This window comes from Schistocerca gregaria, chromosome X (assembly GCF_023897955.1).
Source record: "Schistocerca gregaria isolate iqSchGreg1 chromosome X, iqSchGreg1.2, whole genome shotgun sequence".
In the NCBI taxonomy this organism is placed as follows: domain Eukaryota; kingdom Metazoa; phylum Arthropoda; class Insecta; order Orthoptera; family Acrididae; genus Schistocerca; species Schistocerca gregaria.
The window spans coordinates 130,798,460-130,820,993 of record NC_064931.1 but is presented as its reverse complement, the minus strand read 5'-3'; the positions used below and the strand labels follow the sequence as shown (position 1 = coordinate 130,820,993).

At 42.3% G+C, this 22,534-nt stretch overlaps 1 protein-coding gene across 1 annotated transcript in view; it reads left to right on the top strand.

The window, feature by feature from the left end:
• Positions 1-22,534, top strand: part of LOC126298424 (rapamycin-insensitive companion of mTOR-like) — a gene marked incomplete in the record, with an annotated part of 194,615 nt that overhangs the window by 161,110 nt on the left and 10,971 nt on the right. Inside the window, 4 exon segments of the mRNA XM_049989753.1 lie at positions 2,226-2,417; positions 4,707-4,835; positions 6,012-6,141; positions 21,535-21,673. Of these exon segments, the coding sequence (XP_049845710.1) occupies positions 2,226-2,417; positions 4,707-4,835; positions 6,012-6,141; positions 21,535-21,673 (590 nt within the window).

Sequence of the window (22,534 nt, the reverse complement as noted above, 5' to 3'; positions counted from 1 at the left end):
AAATATTGGCCTACAGAAAGCTATCCTAAGAATTCATCCTGATAGGATATCAATAATAGACTGTGAAAATCACCTCAGAGCTGAAGGTTGCCATTATGTTCTGTGACAGTTACCAACATTGTAGACCGTTCATTAGAGGAGACAAGCTTGAAAATACCCAAGGATGTAAGTCGATCAAGTTCTGCTTGGACTTGTTCCCGTAAAGCTATTGGGATTTAGCAGGCACAGAAAACAGGGTCACATCATCGGTTTCATTGTGATGTAAGCCTTGAAATAAGTAACAAACTTGAACCCTTCCAAAAACAGTGAGGAAAATTCTCTGCAGAGCACATCCAGTAGTTGATTTGGAACATGATCTGATACCAGATGCACTTCATCAGAAACAAAAAAAATCTAAAAATTTTGAAGGCGTCTAGCCCAAATAAGCTTTTAGTGTTTGCATCATCCACCACTAGAAAGGTCAAAGACTGAATAACTGCCGTATACATTACATGAGTAGAAAACTATCCCAGTATGGATATTTGTTGTTTGTTGTAAGTCACCAACTGATGAGAAACAGGGGATAACAGCGATGATCCGAGATCCACATAGGTTTGAGAATTTAACATAGTCACTGCAGCACCCTTGTCTACTTGCATTTTTAACAAATTGTGCATTTTTAACAAATTGTGCATTTTTAACAAATTGTGCATTTTTAACATCATGTCCATAAGATGAACTTGTTTGGGGCTACTGTCACTTGAGAAACCAGTTCACTTCCATGTTCATGTGTCTGATGCAGGAGGTTGAGCGTCACACACAGAATCAATATGTCATTTTTTTGCAATAGTTGCATGTCACACAACACTTTGGACGTGCAACTCACTCATGTTGAACAAAACGATAAGGGCAAGATGCAAGAGGAGCACAAGGCCGCTGTTGAAACACTCACTGCTGTTGAAACACTCACTGCTGTTGAAACACTCACTGCTGTTGAAACACTCACTGCTGTTGCTGTTTAGCACAGCAATGCCCCATGCATCATGGAGACCATGATTGCACAGCCGTGATGTCATCCTCCTCCCCCCCATGAGCTAACCGACCATGGCTGATGAGGAGGAGAATCAATGGCCACTACGTCATACCAAGCTTTTGTCTGATTTCCTGCTTCCCTAGATACCCCAAACAACTGGGCAATGTACAAAACCTCTGTGAGAGGGGGATTTTCACATTCTAAAATGGCATTTGCAACTTCCCTATCAGAGATCAAGAGTATTGCAGCATCACGAACGATGAAATTAGTGTACAAGTCCCAATGAGCTTCAGTAACAAACTGGCAATGATGACTAAGCCTGTGATGTTCTGCTGCTCAAGCTTTGTGCGAATGTTATGGCCGCTTTTGACAACAGTATAACTCAGCATGAGCAACAACAACATGGATATGTTTGCATTAATAGTAGAGAGAAACTGATATATTTAATCAAAAGAGAGACTAGCAGGTTCCCGAAGAGGAGCTAGCTGACACAAAAGGTGATAAACACAAGGAGAAATCCATGACAAAAGCTGTACACATATTGGGGTTGATGACACCATTGACATATAGGCCATAGTGAACTGCGAAACTGAACATGCTGAGTAGAACACAACACTTGTCACCAAAAATATTGTAATATTGCGCGCGCGCGCGCGCGCGCACACACACACACACACACACACACACACACACACACACACACACACACACACACACACACACACACACTGTGTGTGTGTGTGTGTGTGTGTGTGTGTGTGTGTGTGTGTCAGAATTTCCACCAACCAACTTTTAATTCTCTTCTATATAAAGGAAAATACTTGGACACTGAATAACATTGTAGTTGTTACGAACACATGAAATGAAGGATTACACTAAGGCACAAACTAACAGTGAAGTATAAACATTAGTGTGGCCGAGGACCCAGCATGCTGTCTTATATATGGCTGTTTTGCACACAGTATAGTGATTGCTACGCCATCTGTTGTGCTGATGTGAGGCTGCCTCTTTAGGCCGGCCATGGAGATTCATGCTGTTTAATTATGTGCGCTCACTGTTAAAGGTTAAAACAGACTATATTGGTGTTTTCATGTGCATTAGATGATTTTATATTTTTTTCTTATGAGAAGTTTTCAACACCTTATGTGTGGCTGTCACTTTAACACTAGTATTAACTCTCATGAACCTAGGAAGTATTTCTTTCTTATTTTAGATGAACCTGTTGGAGCAGATTCGTTGTTGGAATCATCTTCATCTTCATCAGAAACTGAAGACTTGGATGGTGGCTTAAAGGAGGTGCAGAAACCTGTGTCCAAACCTTACCATCATCTGTCAGCAGCATGTTTAGCCTGTTGTCGCACTAGAAGTAGGAAAGTTTCATCGAGTTCGTATCGTCATAGAACAGGTAGTATCTCATTAGTCTCATAAGAAAAAACTCTGGTGTGATATTTACATAAAGAAGTGAGCTCTACAATGTGCTCAGAATAGTAGAAGAACAGAATTACTCTGGATACACTTAGTCACTCCAAACAGCTGTGAGGAATTATATAAATAAGGTAAAACTACAAGGAGACAGTATGGCTGGCCAGTGCCTTCAGGTGCCAGAAATCCTAAGTACCCTTCTAAAAGTACAAAAAACGAACATATCTTTTCTTGGCAAGGAAAGAGGGGAAGATTAGAAATGAGGAGCAGGTCACTCGGGCTCTGGGATGAGAGGGATTCCCCTGTTGTCAAAAAGAGGGAAGTGCCACTGTTCGATTTACCACTGATACTTTATTCATTTCATTACATGTACTTGCATATGAACAGAGTTGGCAGTCATTTGCAACAAGTGCTGATCTTCAGTTTGTCATTGTAAAATTCTTGAGTGTCTGCCCAGGCTCGTTGTCATCTTGAGGTGGTTCCCGATGACTGTTGCTCTGCTCTTGTCGACAGCCTATATCTGTTGACCATTACCCCCTCCATCATTCTGCTCCCGTCAGGGAGCTTTCCACAAAAGGACTCCTTGGAACTGATAAGCAGGAAATCAAGAACCCGTCCTTTCCTGCTCAATGGGTATTATGAACAGATGGGCAACATTGCTGTAGGGTGTTATCTGTTGCTGGTTATGATGAATTTGTTGAGGGAAGATTTCAAGGAGGAGGCCCTGAAGCAAGCACAACTTAAACCAACATGTTTCTACTTTTATGTGGATGACGTGCTCATCATTTGGCCATGTGAGTGGGGCACCTTAGATGAATTTCTCCATCACCTCAACTGACTTCACCCCAGCATACAGTTTACCATGGATGTGGAACAGAATAGTGCCCTCCCATTCCTTGATGTCCTGGTGAAACAGAAACCAGATGACGAGCTAGGCCACAGTGTGTACAGAAAAACTACACAGACTGATGTGTATCGACAGTTATCCCATGGTCACACGAACTCCCAACATGAAGTCATTTTACACACACTTTTTTCACAGAGTGCAATCCATCTGCAGTCAAGACAGCCCTCCAACTCAACTGAAACAGTGAGGTGTGCACCTGACGACGACGACGACGACGACGACGACGACTGTGCAGACACTGGACAACACGGTTCACAGTTGAACATCACTCCCTACAGCAGTGTCATTCCGAAAAAATGGGTGCAGCAGAAAACAGATAAGGCCTGTGTTTAAGCAGATTATACCTAGACAATGGCAGGAAGAAAAAGAGATGCACAAACCACAAGTGTGCATACTGTTTATTGGCAATATCTCCAAGAAAGTCTGGAGAGTCTTGGAGTGAAATAATGTGAAATGTGTATTTTGTCCACCCCCCAAGACAGTCACTCTACTAGGTCCAGTAAAGAGTGATTGAGGCCTTCGCACACAAGCTGTGACCAAATCTCCTGCTAGTGTGGGAAAACATACTTTAGGGAAACTATGCGCAGTAAAAGAGAGGGGCCGTGCACACGTACACCAACTGAATTACACCAGAGCATTAAATCATCCATGGTCAATCATAGTATAAAAGCTGTAGATTACAACTAAATCAATATATGTAGGCAATCTTCCTCAATCTGGGATTGTGTGATTGTAATGGCCTTTGAAATTAGGGTCCAGGATAATGTAATTAATAAAGATATGGCCTATAACTGAGTCAGGTGTGGAATCCTGCACTGTGCCAGAGAAAGAAAAGCATTCCTCTACAGTGAGATCTGCACCTGACGACGACGACGACGACGACGATGATGACTAAGATGATGATGATGACTGTGCAGACACTGGACAACACAGTTCACAGTTGGCATCACCCCATCATCACTCCCTACAGCAGTGTCTTGGACAGCAAAAGGACAGTCATGGAGGGTGACCAACGTATATAATATGCTGACAAGTGCACGCGCACACACACACACAAATGCACCACAAAAATGGGGAGAGGAATTGAATGCCAAAGAAACTCTCCCAGGTAACATGGGTTTATTTAGGAACACAGATCAGGATGGCAGATTGAGACATTCACCCACTTTTGATTACAGGTGTAATGTTTCATAAATGGGGTAATTCTGTTCTGTTGTAATGAATTGAACACAGATAGTGACCTGCTGTTTATACAGATTTCATCATGCAAATTTTCCAACAGACTGTTCTTGTACTGGAAGTAGTTTAGGCATTTATCAGTATTCATAGCTATTCAGGCTCATTCTGCTTTCTTTTACTTTACAGATACTGAAAGCAGCTGTGGTGGAGCTGATAGTCCAGTTATTTTAAATCGTAAAGGCCGGACCTGTAATGCTGCTATGCTGGTTGCTAACTCAGGTGGAAGTGTGGACAGCAACACCTATTTGGAAATACGTATGTTAATAAAGTTTGGTCTTGAATTGTAGGATGCTCACTGTATTCCATGACATAGTCTTTTTTTATGATTTGGTGTTCCCCCTAAAACATTGTTTTACCTCTATATCCAACACTAGCCAAATCCAAGTTTGTAATTAGAAAGCCCATATTTCAGATTTTGGGCTATAATCATGCTGATAGTAAATTTCTCATGTCTTGATAAGTCACCCCAAGTGAATAACAAGGTAACTCAGTGACAAACACAGTGACTAGTTATCAGAAGGTACTTCATGTGCAGTGATACAGCTGTTCATAGAATGGTAAATGCTGAAACAAAAAATAGTGTTGGTTTATCATCTTTGAGTCTCACTAATAATATGATTCTTTGGTTAATATATATCGAAATTCATTATTTATGGTTCCATGATACACCTGATGTTTCTATTGCTTCTACATTGTGTTACATTATTTTTGCTTTCAGTTTTGTCTTACGAAATCTCCACAACCACTTTATAAATTTCCCCCCAATGGTTATATGCTTATTGTGCTGCTGTTAATGTCTTCTGTTGATTTCACTGACAGCCTACATGATTAAATGTGGAGAGCAGTGAAAGAACATAGGTGCACTGTATTGCTTACAATTTTCAACTTGAAAGGAAGGCAGTATATAACATATGGTATATGAAATGACAGTTGATGAAGTATTACTTTAAATACCAATAAAATGCCATTGTAATTAAAGTGACAGTGAAACAAGTAAAGAGATCTGTCAACATTCATTGTGTAGGCCCAAGAGTGACATAGACTTCTGGCTTCATTTACGTATGGTAGATAGTTTCTTGGAAGACTACAGTTGTCAGATTCAGCAATCATCTCCCCCACCTCCCCATCCATACACACACACACACACACACACACACACACAACAACTACTACTACTACTCCCCCTCCACCTCCCCCCCTCCCCTATCCCCTCTGCCTCACCCCTCCTCCCCTATCCCCTCTGCCTCTCTCTCTCTCTCTCTCTCTCTCTCTCTCTCTCTCTCTCTCTCTCTCTCTCTCTTTCAAACCTGTATTTTCTATTTTTGTACTGAAGAAGACACCTGGAACTTAAAGTATTTTAAGTGTTTACTTCATTTCTCGATCATCTATGCCTCTTAATGTTTTTTTTATTTTTTTTAACGTTTTGTGCAGCACCAACCCAACAAGAAGAAGATGAAGATATTGTCTTGAGCAAATCCTTCGTTCGGAAACAAATCTTAAAGAACATAGAACGTATGAGCAACCCAGTGTGGACCAAGATATCAAAGCAATCTTTGCTACAGTAAGTAATTACATCTCATTTAATTTAAGTGCTTTTTGTGTGGGTTGTCCTACTCATTGTCATAACTGAAAAATGGTTCAACATTGTTATGTGAAAATGACTGTTGGACACTATAGGATGGTGTAGTGGTCTTCCTTCTGAGACCTTCATAAAATTGATGTATTTAATTATACCATAAATTAGAAGTAACGAGATGTTTTAATTTTTAAAACTGATGTTTTACCCAGATTTTCACTCTCATACACAACATAGAACTAGTGGGATATGAGCAACAGCTCTTACGCAAAAATGTAACGTGTCTTACAGCACTGGGTATGAGATTTCATGTGTCACGTTATTCCATGAAATGAGTTGCCAAAATATTTACATTGTAAGCATAACCTTTCTTATATTAATATTTGTTTGTTTTTACGGTCGCATGAATAGAAGCAAGACCACAAGAGTTGAATATGACACAAGTGTGGCCACATTCAGGGCACTAGTTTTGTAATGAATATTTGTGACATGTACAAGATGTTGAATAACATTACATGACAGTTTAGATTGCACAATCATAATAAGGGTGTTTCAAAAAGATCCATCGGATTTCTCAAGACTATATCTTCTACATGAATGAAATTAGAAACTTCAGATAAATTTTTTAAGATGTGCATAGAGGTGGAAAAAATCTTTGTTTTCAAAAGAACCATCTAATTATGTGTCCATCACATGCATGAACATACAACCTTGGGGTGCATTCTATAATTACGGGGTTAAGAATAGGCCTGCGGTATTCCTGCCTGTCATAAGAGGCGACTAAAAGGAGTCTCAAACATTTTGGCCCTTATGTGATGGTCCCCTCTTGGGTTTCACCTCCATATTTCAAAATTATTCCGAAGAGTGAACCAATTGAGGAAAAGCGCCTTACTTGGTGCATTGTGTCCATTGTGCGTTGAGACCTTTAGCCAGATTATTCGTTGTTGCATTGCAGTCCCACCTGCTCTCCATCTCTTGGGCATGGATACATTCCTGGGTGCAATTTCCACCATGCACTGTGCACTGACGACAACCATGGACTACTTGTCAGCTAATATCCAGCACGGTAGCCTGTCTGTTGTGCTGGGGCTGCCATGTACCCTGTTTGTTGTAGCCCCCTGACAACACTGATGCTTGCATCGTTAACTCCCCATGTATGCCAAGGAGTAAATGCCTATCTCCCTGGGGCATCGGGACTCCCGGCAATGGCCATGCTGCCAGGTGGCCCTTGATGTGGCTGGGTGGCGCCCGTGGGGAGGGCCCTTGGTCGGAGTGGGTGGCATCAGTGCGGATGACCCACAATGAAGCAGAGTCTGTCATCTGTCGCTGGTCCTCAAGCAGCAGTCTCAAAGCGAGGAAAGCATCAGTTCAATGCCAGGAAATGTAATTCGAACTCGTTCCCCTCCATGGCCACACTGTGGGAGGAACGTCAGGCTAAAGAATGCCATGAGCCATATTCTCCCCGATTCTTAGTTTGTATGCGTTCTGATGGGGAATCTTTCACCACTTTGAAGCCTCAGTTCTTTGTTGAACATTTACAAGACAAGTATGTGGAGGTGGACCGTTTGTCCAATATGTGTTCTGGGTCTGTCCTAATGCGGACAGCATCATCTGCTCAGTTGAGGATGCTCCTCACCTGCGACCACCTGGGTGATGTTCCTGTCTCCATAACGGCCCATAAAAGTCTCAACATGGTCCAGGGTCTTAGCTTTCACAAAGACCTTCTGCAGTCCGATGATCAGATGCACGCCAACCTCGAGCGACGAGGTATTCACTTCATCCAGCGCATATACAGGGGCCCGGAGGACAATAGGGTTGCCACCGGTGCCTTCATCTTGGCTTTCGAGGGGGACACCTTACACAAAAAAGTCAAGGTGATGGTATATCGCTGCAAGCAATGTCCAGCCATACATCCCTCCTCCTATGCGGTGTTTCACGTGGCGTAAGTTTGGACATATGTCTTCAAACTGTAATTCCAGCCTTATATGCTGCGATTGTGGACGTCCTTCTCATCCTTACGCTCCATACCCTCCCCCTCCTGTCTGTGTCAACTGTGGGGGCGCCACTCCACTTGCTCGCTGGAGTGCCCAGTTTTCCAGAAGGAATGAAAAATAATGGAATACAAGACCTTGGATCGTATGACCTACACGGAGGCTAAGAAAAAGTTTGAGCGGTTAAACCCAATCCGCATGTACGCTTCATATGCCGGCGCAACTGCACAAGTTTCCAGTTCCTCAGTGACCACACCTGCCGCATCAGCAGGGGGGCTCCTCCTCTCACTGTTGCTCCCACACCTCCATCTTCGGGAGCAATGCCCTCCCGACCATCGGGGCCGCCGGTCCCTGCATCTGAGCTGAAGGAGTGTCCCCCTTCTTCAGCCCCTCTCCCATGTACGGGGTCCCTTGGGGCTCTACCCTCAAAGGCTCCACATAGTGTACAAGTGGAACTTAGCCAGTGGCTCAAGGAGCTGCAGGTCGAAGGGCTTCCCACTCTTCGACTTTACCTGATGCTGCTTCTGGGAAGCCCTCTCAGTAAACTTCGAAAGAGCGGCAGGAGGACAAACGGAAGGTGAAGAAGAAGAAGAAGAAGAAACAACCCATTCCACCGAAAGAGGTTCCGGTGGTCCCCACTCCACCACTACCCACCAGTTCCACCTCTGAGGACGAGGTGGAGCTTCTAGTGTCCCTTGAGGATCTAGCTCTCGTTGATGCCTCCGATAAAATGTTCCTAGCCATTAGTCCTCCACCAGTGGCAGCAACTGACTCTAAGGAGTAACCTGCATTCTCCATCCTTCCATGCCTTCATAGAACACAGAAAGCATTATCCTCCAGTGGAATTGCGGGGTTTTTTTTTTCCACCACTTGGCTGCACTAAGACAGATTTTGAACTCAACACCTGCTCTCTGTATTGCACTCCAAGAAACCTGGTTCCCAGCAATGCAAACCTCTGCCCTTCATGGCTATCGTGGTTTTTATAAAAATCGGACTGACTGTAACAGGGCATCAGGTAGCGTATGTCTGTGTATCCTTACCTCTGTTTACTCTGAATCAGTGCCTCTTCATACAGCTTTAGAGGCTGTTGCTGCGAGGATAAGGACAACCTTGGATATTACCGTCTGTAATGTCTACCTTCCTCTGGATGGTGAAGTACCTCTTAATGAATTGGCTGCTCTGGTTTCCCAACTCTCGCCACCATTCCTACTGTTGGGGTACTTCAATGCCCATAACTTTTTGTGGGAAGGCGCCATGATTACTGGTCGGGGTATAAATGTCGAGAATCTTCTCTCTCAGCTCGACCTCTGCCATTTAAATACAAGAGACCCCACACACTTCAGTGTGGTTCATGGCTTTCATTCGGCCATTTACCTCTCGCTTTGCAGCCCAGGACTTTCACCATCCATCCATTGGAGGGTTGGTTCATAGCGACTTGTGTGGTAGTGACCACTTTCCAATCTTCCTGTCACTACCCCAGCCTCACATTTCTGGACGTCTGCTGCAATGGGCTCTCAATAGGGCCAATTGGCTGGCTTTCACATCTGCTACCACTGTTGACACTCCCGCTCATGGCGCTATTAATGTGGTGGTCGAGCAGGTCACTGCGTCGATCATATCAGCTGCAGAACTCACGGTTCCTCTTTCTTCCTAGTGCCCTCAGCGTAAAACTGTGCCTTGGTGCTCACCGGAAATCGCTGAGGCCATCAAAGAGCGGCATCCATCGTTGGAGACTCCTTCTTTTTAAGCTGCTCTGTGCCCCTGCCCATGCCCAACGCCTGATACGACGACAGAAGTAGGAGTGCAAGGAACGATATTTTTCCTCCATTGGTTCTCGTACCCCTGCCTCCCAGGTGTGGACTCAGATTTGCCGCCTTTATGGTTACCCGATCCCGCTGGGGGTGCCTGGGATTTCAGTAAATGGGGCAGTGTGCACCGACTCCGGTGAAATTGCCAAGTTATTTTGCTCAGTGTTCTGCATCTACAAGTTATCACCCGGCTTTTTGTTCATTTAAAGAGCGGACAGAACAACAGCACTTGTCTTCCACATCGCACCATCCTGAGCCATACAATGCTCCTTTTACTGAGTGGGAATTCCTCAGTGCCCTTGCCCATTGTCCAGACACAGCTCCAGGCTTTTGACCGAATTCACTCCCAATTTCTCAAACATCTGTCTGTGGCCTCACTGCATCAGATTTTGTATATCTTGAATAGCAGCCCCGTCCCAGTGGCAAGACAGCGTCATCGCCCCAGTGTTGAAACCTGGGAAGAACTCTGCAGCATTGGACAGCTACCGCCCCATTAGCCTCACCAATGTTCATTGCAAATTACTCGAACGAATGGTGAGCCGTAGGTTGTTGGCTCTTGGAGTCTCGGGCCTCCTGGCTCCATCCCAGAGTGGTTTCTACCGAGGCCACTCAATGACAGATAATTTAGTGTGCCTTGAGTCTGCCGTCCAAAGGGCTTTTTCCAGGTGCCAACATCTGGTAGGCATCTTTTTTTATTTACAGAGGGCCTACGACACAACCTGGCACCACCACATCCTTGCCACGTTGCATGAGTGGGGCCTCCGTGGCTCGCTCCCAATTTCTATACGGAACTTTCTCTCCCTACGTGCCTCCCATGTTCAATTAGGAGGCTCCTTTAGCTCCTCCCATATCAAAGAGAATTGGGTCCTGCAGGGCTCTGTATTGAGAATTCCACCATTTTTAGTCGCTATAAATGGCCTAGCAGCAGCTGTAGGGTAGTCATTGTCGCCCTCCTTATACGTTGGCGATTTCTGCCTTTCTTTCAGTTCCTCAACCATTTGTGTTGGTGAACGCCGACTACTACAGGGAGCCATTCAGAAAGCGCAGTCATGGGCTCTCGCCCATGAGTTTCACTTCTCTGCCGACAAGACCTGTGTTTTGCACTTCTGTCGGCGACTTACAGTCCGTCCTGACCCTGCACTTTTTCTTGATGGCCATTTACTACGGGTATCACTTTTTAGGACTGGTTTTCGACACCCGACTAACATGGCTCCCCCAAATTTGTCAGCTTAAGCGAAAGTGCTGGCGGCATCTTAATGCCCTCCACTGCCTGAGCAACACCATTTGGAGGGCAGATCGCTCTACATTGCTGCAGCTCTACAAAGCCGTAGTTCAGTCACGACTCGACTATGGGAGTGTAGTGTATGGTTCATCAGCACCCTCGGCATTGCAGCTGCTTGATACTGTGTACCACTACAGGGTCTGTCTTTCAAATGAGTCCAGTGGCCAGTCTACTAGTGGAAGCTAGAGTCTCTCCATTGCACATCAGGCGCTGCCAACTGATCGCCCACTATGCGGCATATGTCCATAGCTCTCCTCAGCATCCGAATTACCGTCTTTTGTTCCCGAGCACTCTCAGGGTGTATACAACCCGGGACAACCGGAAGATCCGGGAAAAACTCGGGAATATTTTCATCCGGGAGAAAACCGGGAAAAACCTGGGAATTGTTTAGAATTCCGGGAATTTTTCATTGTTTTAGTTTTCAGTTAAATTTTTGTGATTTTGACTGGTAAGAACCATTACTCTAACAAAGGAAATTACTGTATCCCGCTACTACACAAAAATACTGCAGCAAGAAAACATGAACGAGAGGAAAAAAAACGAAAATAAAACTTAAGTTGCAAAGGAAATGAATGATATACAACAACAAAACAGTGCTCATACAAGCATCTGCCAACAGCAAAGTGTGTCAAAGGCTTTAGGAAGACTGCAATGCTTCATAACAACAAATTGCCTCCGATGAGCGTGATGTGACAACTGTTTAAATTAGATTCGTTTGGGCAGTTGTGGGCGGGCTCTTGCGCATGCGCAGTTGAGTTGCGTATGAGTAGTACCTTCTCCCGCTTCTGGATACAGAAGTGTGGCTGGGCGCCACTACTTAATATTGCCCCAGTTGGGAAGTAGTAGTAAATCTGGGGCTGATGCACAGAGCAGTCTGAGTTGAGGTGGGTCGTCTCCACGTGACCTGTGTTTACATTAAGTGATTTTGTTGTTTCCTCTTCGTTTGTTGTTGTCACGTTAAATCATAACAAAACAGATTTTTGTGGCCGGGAGTATCAAATGAATTAAAATACGTTTGCATAATTACGATAGGCCAAAATATGTTATTAGTTTCAGATATTATTTCCACCTTGCTGACTGTCAAGCTTAATCGCCTTGCAGAACAATGAAGTTATTTTTGCCGGTTTGCTAAAGCGATTTGGCTTTCATTATACTTTTCTTCTGAGGCAGTCAATTTACTTGAAACGAAGTATTTAATTTCACACTATTGGCTAGTTTCAACAGTTCGCTGCATTTCAAGTGCACGTATGGCATTATGCCATAATAAAGAACCAAGCATGAGATAATACAGTACTGGTACTCCAAGAAAATTTACATATGAGTGTCCATTTTAAGTCGAATTATGCATTTTAGTATGGTTCACGAAATTCCGACACTCTTGAAGTATCCTCTGATGTCTTGTTTCTTTTATGACATAATGTAATATCTTTTAATGTTTTACACGTACAAACATATATATGGGCTTTCTGCATCATCGTAGCAGCGCAAGCGCGGTGACACCTGTTATCTGGCGCTCTCTTGCAACTGCTGAAACGAACCTATTTTGTACAGGTCGTGGGAAAATATTGCGAATGGTGCTTTCAAAAATGTTACATTCAAAACAAATTTCCTTTTACGCAATATGAACTATGTGCGAGAATGTACGATGAAGTTCTTAAATGACAAAGCGTTTGACTCTGATTTAAAAATCAACTCTTTAAGGAAGACTATTTAGAAGAATTTCGAGCCCAGAAGATCAGACATTTACGTCGTAATTAAACATTTTACTGGCACATTTGTGTGATGTATCTTAAAGTGTATCATGCGCAAAAAAGATAAATATTATATGTGGAAGCTTAACTTCTCTTCCAGCTTATTAATCTTTGAGACTAATATTATATGTGAATGCTATGTATATTAATTTAAACGATTAACTTTTCTTATTTGTATGTTCGCACTACTTAAGAATGGTCTTGGTATTGGCTGACTATATCACGCGTCCTATGCTGTCATCAGCTGGCGAGATCACGACATGAGCTATGACTGGTCTACAAAGCGCATCATAACCTCGATTTCAATGCTTCGTCAGGAAATTCTACGTCAGTATATAAAACCATAAACATTCAAATACACCCTGACTGTGGTTCATCTCCCGGAACAGCGGTCTCAGTCAGGGATAACGATCACTGTATGTGTCCATTCCCTACTGGTTGAACTCGAGTTCTTTCCTTTCCAGCATCTAGTGCGGGTCCATACACATATGCCTCCATGGTGTATGCCTCGGCTGAAACTACGGCTGAACCTATCACGTTTTCATAAGGACTCTGTTCTCCTCCTGAGGCACTCCGCAGTCACTTTTTATCTATCCTTGACGAATCCCGGGGTTCTGAAGTCACCGATACTTACGGCTCGCTGGTTGATGGTTGCATAGGCTTTGCCTATGCTCACTCAGCCTGTATTGAACAGTGCTCCTTGCCAGATGGCAGCAGTATCTTCACTGCCGAGCTAGTGGCCATTTCTCGTGCCCTTGAGCATATTCGTTCCTGCCCCAGTGTGTCCTGCCTGGTCTGCAGCGATTCGCTGAGTGGTTTACAGGCCATTGATCAGTGCTACTCACGCCATCCTCTGGTAACAACTATCCAGGAGTTGGTTTATGCCCTTGAGCGATCTGGTCGATCAGTAGTCTTTGTATGGACCCCAGGGCATGTGGGCATCCCGGGCAATGAGCTCGTTGACAGACTGGCCAAACAGGCCACTCCTAAGCCGCTTCTGGAGATTGGAATACCCGAACCTGACCTCTGATCGGTGTTACGCCGCAAAGTTGTCAGGATTTGGTATGCTGAATGGCGCAGCTTAGTTACACCCAATAAATTCCACGCCATCAAGGAGAGCACAACTGAGTGTAAGTCTTCTCTGCGGCCTTCTCGCAAGGGCCCTGGGGTCCTCTGCCGCCTTCACATCGGCCACACGTGCCTGACACGTGGCTATCTTCTCTGGCATGAGGCCCCACCATGTTATTGCTGCAGTTCACGTTTGACAGTGAACCACCTTTTGGTGGACTGTCCACATCTTGCTGCCTGAGACGGAATTTTAATCTCCCTGACTCCCTTCATTCTATTTTAGGAGACATTGCCTCTACAGCTAACTTGGTTCTATATTTTCTACATAACACTGGTTTTTATTCTTCGGTTTAAGTTTTTTATTTTTCTGTCCTTTGTCTCCCTGTGCTTTCTACCCTTGTCTTTTTAGGTTAGAGATTTTAATGTGTTGCAGAGTGGCTGGCTCATCCTTTTTTTATCCCTGTGATCAGCCATCCCAGGCCATCTGCTCTACTGTTTTAAGCTCTTCTGCCTGTTTCTTGTATGTCTGTGCTTTTCCTGACTTCTGTTGTCCCTAGTGTGTTTAGCTTTGTGTTTTTACTTTTTGTCCATCTCGAACTCCTGTGATGTCCCTGTACGTTTTCAGTTTTATCCCATGGACTTAGTTCAATGGAACAAGGAACTGATGACCAAGTAGTTTGGTTCCGTTATACTTCAAACCAACCAACCTACCTATAATTACCTTTAGGTTTTCATTTATACAGTATAAATGTTGAGTATACCTTCCAATGGCTGCTCAGTAAACATCCACACAATAGTTAAAACTTGGCCCATGCTTCTGTGTCAGTGTTGGTTAGCACATTCACTGCTGGTACTATGCATCATCATACTTCACCCAAATTTTTTCGGAAGGTGAGGTACATACATGGAGTTTTCTCAGACTGACACAAAAACCTTAGTAAAATCAGGTGATTTTGGATACCAATGGTGCAACGAGAGATATGTATGCCCTGTATGGCTGATCCATTATTCAGGTGGCTCGTTGTTGAGAAATACCGTTCTCATATTTGTCAGTGTAGTGGTGTACCATACTGCTGAAAAATGATATTTCTGTCATGTTCTGTTAATTTTGAAAAAAGCCAGCTCTACAACATATCAAAGTATGTGATTCCTGTCCTTCTCTGGAAAAAAGACAGAGCTTTTCTGGCAAAATTGTGCGAAACAAATGGTGCTATGAAGTCTGTCTCCTGTGCTCGACTATCTACATCTACACTCCACAAACCACTATGGAGTGCATGGCAGAGAATACTTTCCATTGTACCAGTTATTAGGGTTTCTTCCCGTTCCATTTACATATGGAGTTCGGGAAGAATGATTGTTTAAATTCCTCTTTGCGTTCTGTAATTAACCTAATATTGTCCTCACGATCACTATGTGAGTGATATGTAGGTGGTTGTAGTGCATTGTTAGTCATCATATAAAACCAGTTCTTCAAACACTGTAAGCAGACTTTCTTGGCATACTCTATGTTTCTCTTCAAGAGTGTCAAGTGAATTTCTTCACTGCCGCTGCAACACTCCCAACACCACCCATGGGGCAGACAAGCCTGTGACAATTCATGCTACCTGTCTCTGTGTATGTTCTATTTGGTATGGGTCCCACACATTTGAGCAAAATTCTAGAACAGGTAACATGAGTGATATGTAAGCAAACTCCTTTGCAGACTGATTGCATTTCCCCAGTATTCTACCAACAAACAGAAGTCTACCACCTCCTTTACTCATGACTGAGTCTACGTGATAATTCCATTTCATATCCCTACAAAGTGTCACACCCGGGTATTTGTATGAGTTGGCAGATTCCAGCTGTGATCCATTGATACTATAGTCATAAGATACTCTTTTTTCGGAGTGAAGTGCACAATTTTACTTTTCTGAACATTTAAAGTAAGTTTCCAGTCTTTCCACAACTTTGAAATCTTGAAGATCTACCTAAATATTTATACAGCTTTTTTTAGGCAGTATTTCGTTATAGATAACTGCATCATCTACAAAAATCTTGAGGTTCTTATTAATATTATCTGCAAGGTCATTAATATACAACATGAAAAGTAAGGGTCCCAACACACTCCTCCGAGGCACACCTGAAGTTATTTCTACATCTGACAAAGACGTTCCATCCTAGAAAACATGCTGTGTCCTCCCTACCAAAAAAGCCTCAGTCCAACCACAAATTTTGTTCGATACCCCGTATCACCTCACTTCCAATAATGAGCATAGATGTGGTACTGAGTCAGATGCTTTTGAGAAATCAAAAAATACTGCATCTACCTGGCTGCCTTGATCCAAAGCTTTCAGTATGGCATATAAGAAAAGGGTGAGGTAGGTTTCGCATGATTGATGTTTACAGAACCCATGCTGATTGGCATGGAGGACATTGTTCTGTTTGAGATACCTCATTATATTTGAGCCCAGAGTATATTCTAAGATTTTACAACAAACTGATGTCAAGGATATTGGATGGTAGTTTTGTGGATCACTTCTACTACCCTTCTTGTAAACAGGTGTGACTTGTGCTTTCTTCCAACTTTTGGGCACAGTTTTTTGTTTTAGGGATCTGTGATAGATTATAATTAGAAGAGTCTCCGATTCAGCTGCAGATTCAGTATAGAATCTGATAGGGATTCCATTGGGCCTTGGAGCTTTGTCCAATTTTAGCTGTTTCTTGACACCATTGCCACTAATACTTATTGCACTCATTTTTTTACAAAAATTAAATTGGTCCACTTCTCCTAGATGTTCTTTTAAAGATGAACATGTCAAAATGGAATGAAACATTTCAGCTTTTGTTTTGATACCCTCAACTTCAGTTCCAGTCTCATTTGCGAGCGATTCAACACTAACTTTGGTGCTGCTAACAGCCTTTACATATGACCAGAATTTCTGTGGGTTTTGTGGAAGATCATTTGACAATATTCTGCTACAGTAGTCTTTGAAGGTTCACACATTGCTCCCTTGACAGGCAAATGCATTTCAGTCAGCATCTCTCTATCTATAGCACTATGCTTTTTTACATCTATTATGCAATAGTCCTGTTTCTTTAGGAGTCCCTTCAAAGTGACTGTATACCATGGAGGGCCGCTCCCATTATGAACATGAACTGTTCTGCTTGGTACGTACCTATCCAGTGCACAGTCATCTAGTCTTTTAAACTTGAGCCATAGTTCCTCTACACCGTCCTGTCTTGTGCTGAAAGTTTCAAGTTCCTGATTGAGATATGACTCCGCAGTTCTTTATCTACTTTACCGAACATATATATCTTTCTACTTATTTTAGTTGTCTTGGGGGGGGGGGGGGGGGGAGCATTCTTTTGAAAGTTACACTTATGCTTCTGGGTCTCCTACAGCACTTGTTATTTGGACAGAATAAAGAGTCGCGTAATCTAAAAAACCCTTGTATGCACCCCACACTCAGGCAGCTTCATCTGTAGCTCAAACTGATCTGTAGTGCACCCCTACAGTTCTCAACCATATTACACAATTCCAGGAAGTTGCCGCCTAGCTTGTCAGAACCTTCAAAGTCTCTGGTTTACCCCTTCCCCTCAACTAAGAACCAGGGGGGCCACAATCAGTTCTGGGGACAATACTGCAAATTATGAGCTTCATGAAACTTAATCTGCGAGGCTGGTCTTCTCAAACTTTCTTGCCAGTCACTGGAATGATGCAACTGTGATCTTGGATTACAGGCATCATTTGTTCTGACATGTGCCACAGTCTGCAGTTGGCTGCAGTGTAATCCCTCAGTAGTTGCTGGAATAGCATCTTCAACAGGTTGAATGAGGACCCTAAGCGTACACACTGATTGCACCTGGTGTTCCTTCCTGTCCCTTGCTTCTATTTCCCTTATGGGGACCATTATTCGCCATACCTTTTAACTTCCAATGAGTGATAGATCCCTACCCTTTTGCATCTGCCATCACTTGAAATAGGACTTAACAGTTTCAGTGAAAGACAACACTTCGAATTGGTTGGTTGGGAGGATCAGTGTAACACCCTGAGTCATCCCTGATTACTGTGTCCCCTGCATAGGACACCTAGATCTACCATTGACACACCACTGGCGATCAAGTAGACAATTAAGGACAGATCTCATACTTCCTGAAGAGGAAACAGGGCTTACGGGAGAGGATAATACTTGAGGTATCTAATGTACAACAGATACCGGTACATGACACTCAGGAACTCTCCCAACAAAGCAATTTGCAGCTGCCGCCGTTGCCAGGGCAATTTTCACCTGCTTGTGAATGTCAACTAACTCATCCCATGTTCAAAAACAGTGTTCACAATGGGGCTGCATTGTAGCTGGTGTAAAGCGTTACAACACAGTGAACAAATAACTTTAAACTGAGCCATTTAACGTGTTCAGCTAAAAAATTACTAATTCCCTACAAGAGTTGAAGCAAATATACAAATAGAGATTTCTATTAAGGCAACCGAAAAACCTTTGGTAAGAATTACTGGTTTCCTAAAACTTTTTGAGTTTAATTATTTTCGGTAACAAACTCGAAAGAGAGTTAATTTACAATAAAAATAGGTAATATACACTCATTGTGAAATGGAAAACTTAGATGTAATACACTATCTTAGTTACAGTATGTGCTACACTAACTAAATCACAAATACTGGTTTACTGCTAATTAGTTTATGCACAGGACAGTGCTAACTTCTTAATATTCTCTGAAATGAATGTTTACTTGCATTGATATACACTGAAATTTGGGTTATCTATTCTTTCCCATTAACTGTGAATGACAAATGATTTGCTACAAAATAAGTTATCCATAACACTCGTATCATAAAAATTTAAGAAATATAGTTTTGTAAGCATCTGAAAATTTTCAAAAGTAATCTGTTTCTCATGTAATTATTCAATAAAATTAGAGAATAATTGTTCTGAATGAAGATGAGCTTATTGTTTCCAAAAAAGTGTACAAATAAGTTTAAGCCTACAATTGACGATAACATTATGAGTTTATTATCTCTCACAAATGTTTGAAATTTCATAATACACATATCAAAAAAAAGTTTGGCATCACCTCGGTTCCCAGAACTCCTGAAGATAGTCATTAACTGTGGGTATTGTATCACAGACACAGTCCCTTTGACTGTTGAGATGTCACTAGACCCGCCCAAAACTGTAAACTACCATGCATGAGCAGTGCCTATTAGACATTGGATGTCCAACATCCGATCAGTTCCAGTCATTCCATCAGGGGGGAGGTACACGGCTCATGTTGTCTGTGTAGTTCAACCATATCTAGACTGTCAATACCGTGGTTCGATCGCGTCTGCATTGTTACTTCGTGTCAGGAAGGGCTTTCAACAAGGGAAGTGTCCAGGTGTCTCGGAGGGAACCAAAGCGATGTTGTGATGCCATGGAGGAGATACAGATGGTGATGACATGCCTTGCTCAGGCTGCCCAAGGGCTACTACTGTAGTACCAATGGATTATGGCTCATAGGAACCCTGACAGCAACACCACCATGTTTAATAATGCTATTTGTACAGCCACAGGATGTCATATTATGACACACACTGTGAACAATAGGCTGCATGATGTGCAACTTCACTCCCAATGGCCATGGCGAGGTCCATCTATGCAACCACAACACCATGCAGCGTGGTATGAATGGGCCCAGCAACATGCCTAATAGACCGCTCAGGATTGGCATCACATTCTCATCACCGATTAGTCTCACATATGCCTTCAACCAGACAGTTTTTGGATACGTGTTTGGAGGCAACCCAGTCAGGCTGAACGCCTTAGACACATTGTCCAGCTAGTGCAGCAAGGTGGAGGTTCCTTGCTGTTTTGAGGTGGCATTACGTGGGGCCAGCATACGCCGCTGGTGGTCATGGAAAGTGCTGTAATGGCTGAATGATATGTGAATGCCATCCTTCGACTAATAGTTCAACCATATCGGAAGCATATTGGTGAGGTATTCGTCTTCATGGATGACAATTTGCACCCCCATCATGCACATCTTGTGAGTGACTTCCTTCAGGATAACGACATCTCTCGACTAGAGTGGCCAGTGGCCAATTGAACGTGCCTGGGATAGATTGAAAAGGGCTGTTTATGGATGACGTGACCCACCAACCACTCTGAGGGATCTACGCCGAATAGCTGTTGATGATTGGGACAATCTGGACCAACACTTTGATGAATTTGTGTGTAGTATACAATGACAAATACAGGCATGCCTCAATGCAAGAGGACGTGCTACTGGATATTAGAGGTACCGGTGTGAACAGTAATCTAGACCACTACCTCTAAAGGTCTCGCTGTATGGTGGTACAACATGCAATGAGTGGCAGTAAAAAGGGTGAAAATGATGTTTATGTTGATCCCTATTCCAATTTTCTGTACAGGTTCCGGAACTCTGGGAACCGAGGTGATGCAAAACTTTTTTGATGTGTGTATATCACAATAAAAAAAAAAGTATTGATACAATCAATGAAAGATTATGCAGCAGCAGTGCGAAGCATAAAATATGCGAATCTGGAATGTCAGACCACCACATTAATCTGCCACACACAGTCTCTCACAAAGGAAAGTTCCAAAGTCGGTTTTGACATATAAGTAAATGTGCAAATCACATGTATCTTTTACTTAGCTAATTGTATGACAACTTCTATACTGGTGTGCTGAAGATGAACACTACAGCATCAGTTTATCTCAGTCAAAATCATGAAAGTGTACACCACCAACATAGCATGAAAGCCTGGAGGAGGTAACAATGATACATAGCTCTTCAGTAACCCATATTCCTACATTGTGATGTTTCACTTTTTTACTTAAATGGAACATAACCTAATCACTGAACACTAAATTTGAAAAGGAAATTCTCTTCCATGCCCAAAACGAATCCACAAAACTCTAGAAAACTCATGAAAAGTGGAATTATATAGGAAATTCTTTTATACTCATTATGTGTTTATTTTTTTCATAATTTACTGTCACTTACAACTGATTACTGAAAAGAATAACATATGCATGCAAAATTGATGAAAATATATCCACATAAAGGATAGACAAGTGTTTACACCACAGCTGGATCAAAATGCACCCATTTAAAAAAATGTTGTGAAATGCATCCCTTACTGTGTGTTTTGATGAATTTCAATATTTTGTAAGTTATAGGGTTGATATGTCACCATTATAACAGCTCCAATCATATGTGAGTTCTATTTAATAGAAATATTTTGTTTCACAGTCTTGTCATATCATTATTCTAGCTGTTAACTAATATGCCAAAATATTTCTAATGTCATAATTTTATTGAAATATTGTGTGGATTAAATAGAACCCACAATGAGTTAAGTAGACTGCAGCTAAAGTCTACAACAACAATGTATAATATGTTTGATATTCTTTTGTATATTTTACTCCTAATTATCTCAAAGTTAATTGTACTGCTGATTTTTGATTATTTTTCAGATTAAAACAAAAATATCCAGCAAGTTTCCAGGATGTTTGTCTGTATTCAGAAGTATCCTATAAGTTGGCCCATTCTACATATCGTCTTATGGCACGGCGTTTTATCCAAGAACTTTTCCTCGACTTGACTTTTGATGTGGTATGGAAAATTCATTTGAAGTAAAACTATTTCTTAACAGTAGGTTAAAAACCCCCTTCATTCCATAAACTGACAATTAAGAAGATATCCTTTATGTTTGAAATATTTGTAAAAAAATGTGACAGTTACACTACATACAACTCTACTTTTTCATATTATCTTCCCTGTAGGAGATCTTTACAACAGTTTCATAAAAGCGGTATATTTGTAGCACTATGACCTCTAGTGTTCGTGCCATGTGACATGGTACATAATTAACCCTCTCCCATTGTTAATGCATTAAAACTCAATGCTCACTTGTTTGTGCAGTCATATGTATATTAATGACAGTACAGAGCCAGGTTACCCTTCATGGGAATATAGCACATACAGTGATGTGCGAATTTCTTGTGTGATGCTGTTAATTATGGTGTATGAGAACTACAAATGAAGTTAATGTGAATCCACTTGCCGAGATACTTTCAGTGGCAGGGGTCTGGGAAGAGGTCTGCAAGCAGCAACAAGAGAGTTTTCTGAACATGTTTTGTTGGATACAGGCTGCCACAGTGAGCTCAAATGGTCAATGTGTTGAGTTATATGCTGTTGTGTACCGAGTTATATGCAATTGTTTGTTCATGAAATGAGATCTATCATGTTAAGCATGTTTGTCTTGTAATTTGAAAATCAGTTATTTTGTCAACATAAAGACATATATATAATAGAGGGAAACATTCATCATGGTAAAATATATCTAAAAACAAAGATGATGTGACTTACCAAACGAAAGCTCTGGCAGGTTGATAGATACACAAACAAACACAAAAAATTCAAGCTTTCGCAACCAACGGTTGCTTCATCAGGAAAGAGGGAAGCAGAGGGAAA